We start from the raw sequence: 2,659 nt of genomic DNA on the forward strand, positions 1-2,659 counted from the left end.
AGACCATGACGTGTCTTGACTAACGGAGGTGTGCAGCAGCTCCGTGAGCCCGTAATCGTGGTTCTGCTTTAGTTTACCGGCAGCAGGCTCGTCCGTTCTCCTTGGCACGTCGCGTCAGCCACCGTGTAGTGTCAGAAGCCTCCGTACCTCCACGATGCTCTGGGCTCCTTAAGCAAAATATAGCCTCTTAAACCATTCAGAGTAGCCCTGTGTTTGCCGAGTGAGGGGCAACACACTGCACTTATCCTTGGGAATGCCAGGCTTTCTGAGTTCTAAAACAGTTTCGGGAACACAGTTGCAGAATCCCGAACTCGCCAAGGAATTCGGCCCCTTGCCCTAGGTGAACTCAAATGAGAAAAACACTCTGCTTATATTTCCTTCTAACACAATTTATGGGAAGTCACCAATTCCTAAAGGAGAGTGTCAGCGTGCGTTCCAACTTCAAAAGAAGCACAGTTCGTGCTGTAACACTGCAGGCTATTGGGAGATGCACAGGCCTCTTGGGCAACCTCCAGCATCCTTCGTTTAGGCAGTTCGCTATACAGAATAGTGAATATAGAAAAACGTAAATTTGCCAAGGACACAGCGCATAACTTGTGTCTCTTTTGACTTGCTCGACTCAACATGGATTTAGGCTGCGAGTCAACCTGGCAATGGGGAGCGATTGTCCAGGGCTTTTCTTCCAATTGTGAAACTTCCATTCATGCGGCGTGGTAGCGACCTTAAAAGCATATTTGATTACTTTTAGGGTCACAGAATATTTTAGTGGGGAAAGATGATTTCTTGTAGCTAAGGAAAGATTGTCAGCTATTTCTTCACTGAACAAATTTTTATTTTGGTAGACACTACTCTAGTCACATGAATCACTTCAGTAAACAAAGTAGACAGATGTTTGCCTTCAAGGAAATCATATTATTGAAAAAAAGATAATAAGCCAGAGGGTGAATAACCATACGCCCCTTTTGCTTGTGCTGGTTTCAATTTGTGCCTATTGTCATGATATGTTGTTAATAGTAACCCCTTCCATTCCATTGTACTACTCAGATAATACATTAAATGGTCACCCTGTCAAAATAAATAATAACTAGGTAAGTTATATAAAGAGTTAGGTGACTCGTTCCACGCCGTCGCCGCTGCTGTGGCCGCCGCCCGGCCCAGGGACAAGACCCTTGTTGCCCGCGGTGTGAGTGAAACTCGACGTGTGCCCTGCCGCGAAGATGGAGGGGCCCTTGTCCGTGTTCGGGGACCGCAGCACTGGGGAGGCGATCCGCTCCCAGAACGTCATGGCTGCAGCTTCGATTACCAATATTGTAAAAAGTTCTCTTGGTCCAGTCGGCTTGGTTAAAATGTTAGTGGATGATATTGGTGATGTAACCATTACTAATGATGGTGCGACCATCCTGAAGTTACTGGAGGTGGAACACCCTGCAGCCAGAGTTCTTTGCGAGCTCGCTGACCTGCAAGACAAAGAAGTGGGAGACGGAACTACCTCCGTGGTTATTGTTGCAGCAGAACTTCTAAAAAAGGCAGATGAACTAGTCAAACAGAAAATTCATCCCACATCAGTTATTAGTGGCTATCGACTTGCTTGCAAGGAAGCAGTGCGTTATATCAGTGAGAATCTAATTATTAACACTGATGAACTTGGAAAGGATTGCCTGATCAATGCTGCTAAGACATCGATGTCTTCCAAAATCATTGGAATAAGTGGTGATTTCTTTGCTAATATGGTGGTAGATGCTGTACTTGCTGTTAAATACACGGATGTCAGAGGCCAGCCTCGCTATCCAGTCAATTCCATTAATATTCTGAAAGCCCATGGGAGAAGTCAGATGGAGAGTATGCTCATCAATGGCTATGCGCTCAACTGTGTGGTGGGATCCCAGGGTAAGGCTTATGGTTTGATTTGGTCATGTAACGAGAATACTGAAGGATAACGTTAGCTGTGTGTGGACCGTATAACTGCATTTTCGGGTGAACTATCCAGGATGTGCATTTATTGATCTTTAGTGAAGCCCAGAGAAAAGGAAAATGGTACATAATGTTGCCAGTTCCTCTTTTGTAATTTAATTACATTTAACTTAAGAAAAATGCAAATTAAAAGAAAACACGTGTGTTGAATGCCATTTAAGTGTTTGTTTCTAAGGTTAAAAGTAATAAAATCTAAATTCGTGTGTTTACATATAACAATTTAAAAATCTCTGCAGATCTCTAAGGATAGGTGTGTTTTATAAAAGGTAACCATATTGTAATTACTGTAAAGGTATTTAATGTTATGTTCAATTTTAGGCATGCCCAAGAGAATAGTTAATGCAAAAATTGCTTGCCTTGACTTCAGCCTGCAGAAAACAAAAATGAAGCTTGGTGTACAAGTGGTTATTACAGACCCTGAAAAACTGGACCAGATTAGACAGAGGTATGTTGAGAGATTCATTTTTGACCTTGGACAGGGGGTGTTTGTAAAGTACCCTTTTTTAGACAGTAAGCTGAAAAGAATGAGTGGTAGGTCTAATAGGTAGCAGGATATGATGATTAGGCAAGTAGTTTTGTTTTTTCAAGTGTGAGTGTCTTGGAGGACTTTAAAAATTAACTTTTTTTTTTTTTTTTTTTTTCAATTTTTTTAAATTTTTTGTGGTATGCCGGCCCCCCTCTGGTGTGG

At 42.4% G+C, this 2,659-nt stretch overlaps 1 protein-coding gene across 1 annotated transcript; it reads left to right on the top strand.

The window, feature by feature from the left end:
• The first annotated feature begins 1,122 nt into the window (after positions 1-1,122).
• On the top strand, positions 1,123-2,534 carry LOC112063110 (T-complex protein 1 subunit alpha-like). Its single transcript, XM_024118019.2, has 2 exons — positions 1,123-1,887; positions 2,290-2,534. The coding sequence occupies exons 1-2, from the start codon at positions 1,218-1,220 to the stop codon at positions 2,517-2,519; spliced, it is 900 nt and encodes a 299-aa protein (XP_023973787.1). The 5' UTR covers positions 1,123-1,217; the 3' UTR covers positions 2,520-2,534.
• Positions 2,535-2,659: the final 125 nt, after the last annotated feature.

The sequence above is a fragment of the Physeter macrocephalus genome, unplaced genomic scaffold (genome assembly GCF_002837175.3).
Source record: "Physeter macrocephalus isolate SW-GA unplaced genomic scaffold, ASM283717v5 random_3452, whole genome shotgun sequence".
NCBI classification, from domain to species: domain Eukaryota; kingdom Metazoa; phylum Chordata; class Mammalia; order Artiodactyla; family Physeteridae; genus Physeter; species Physeter macrocephalus.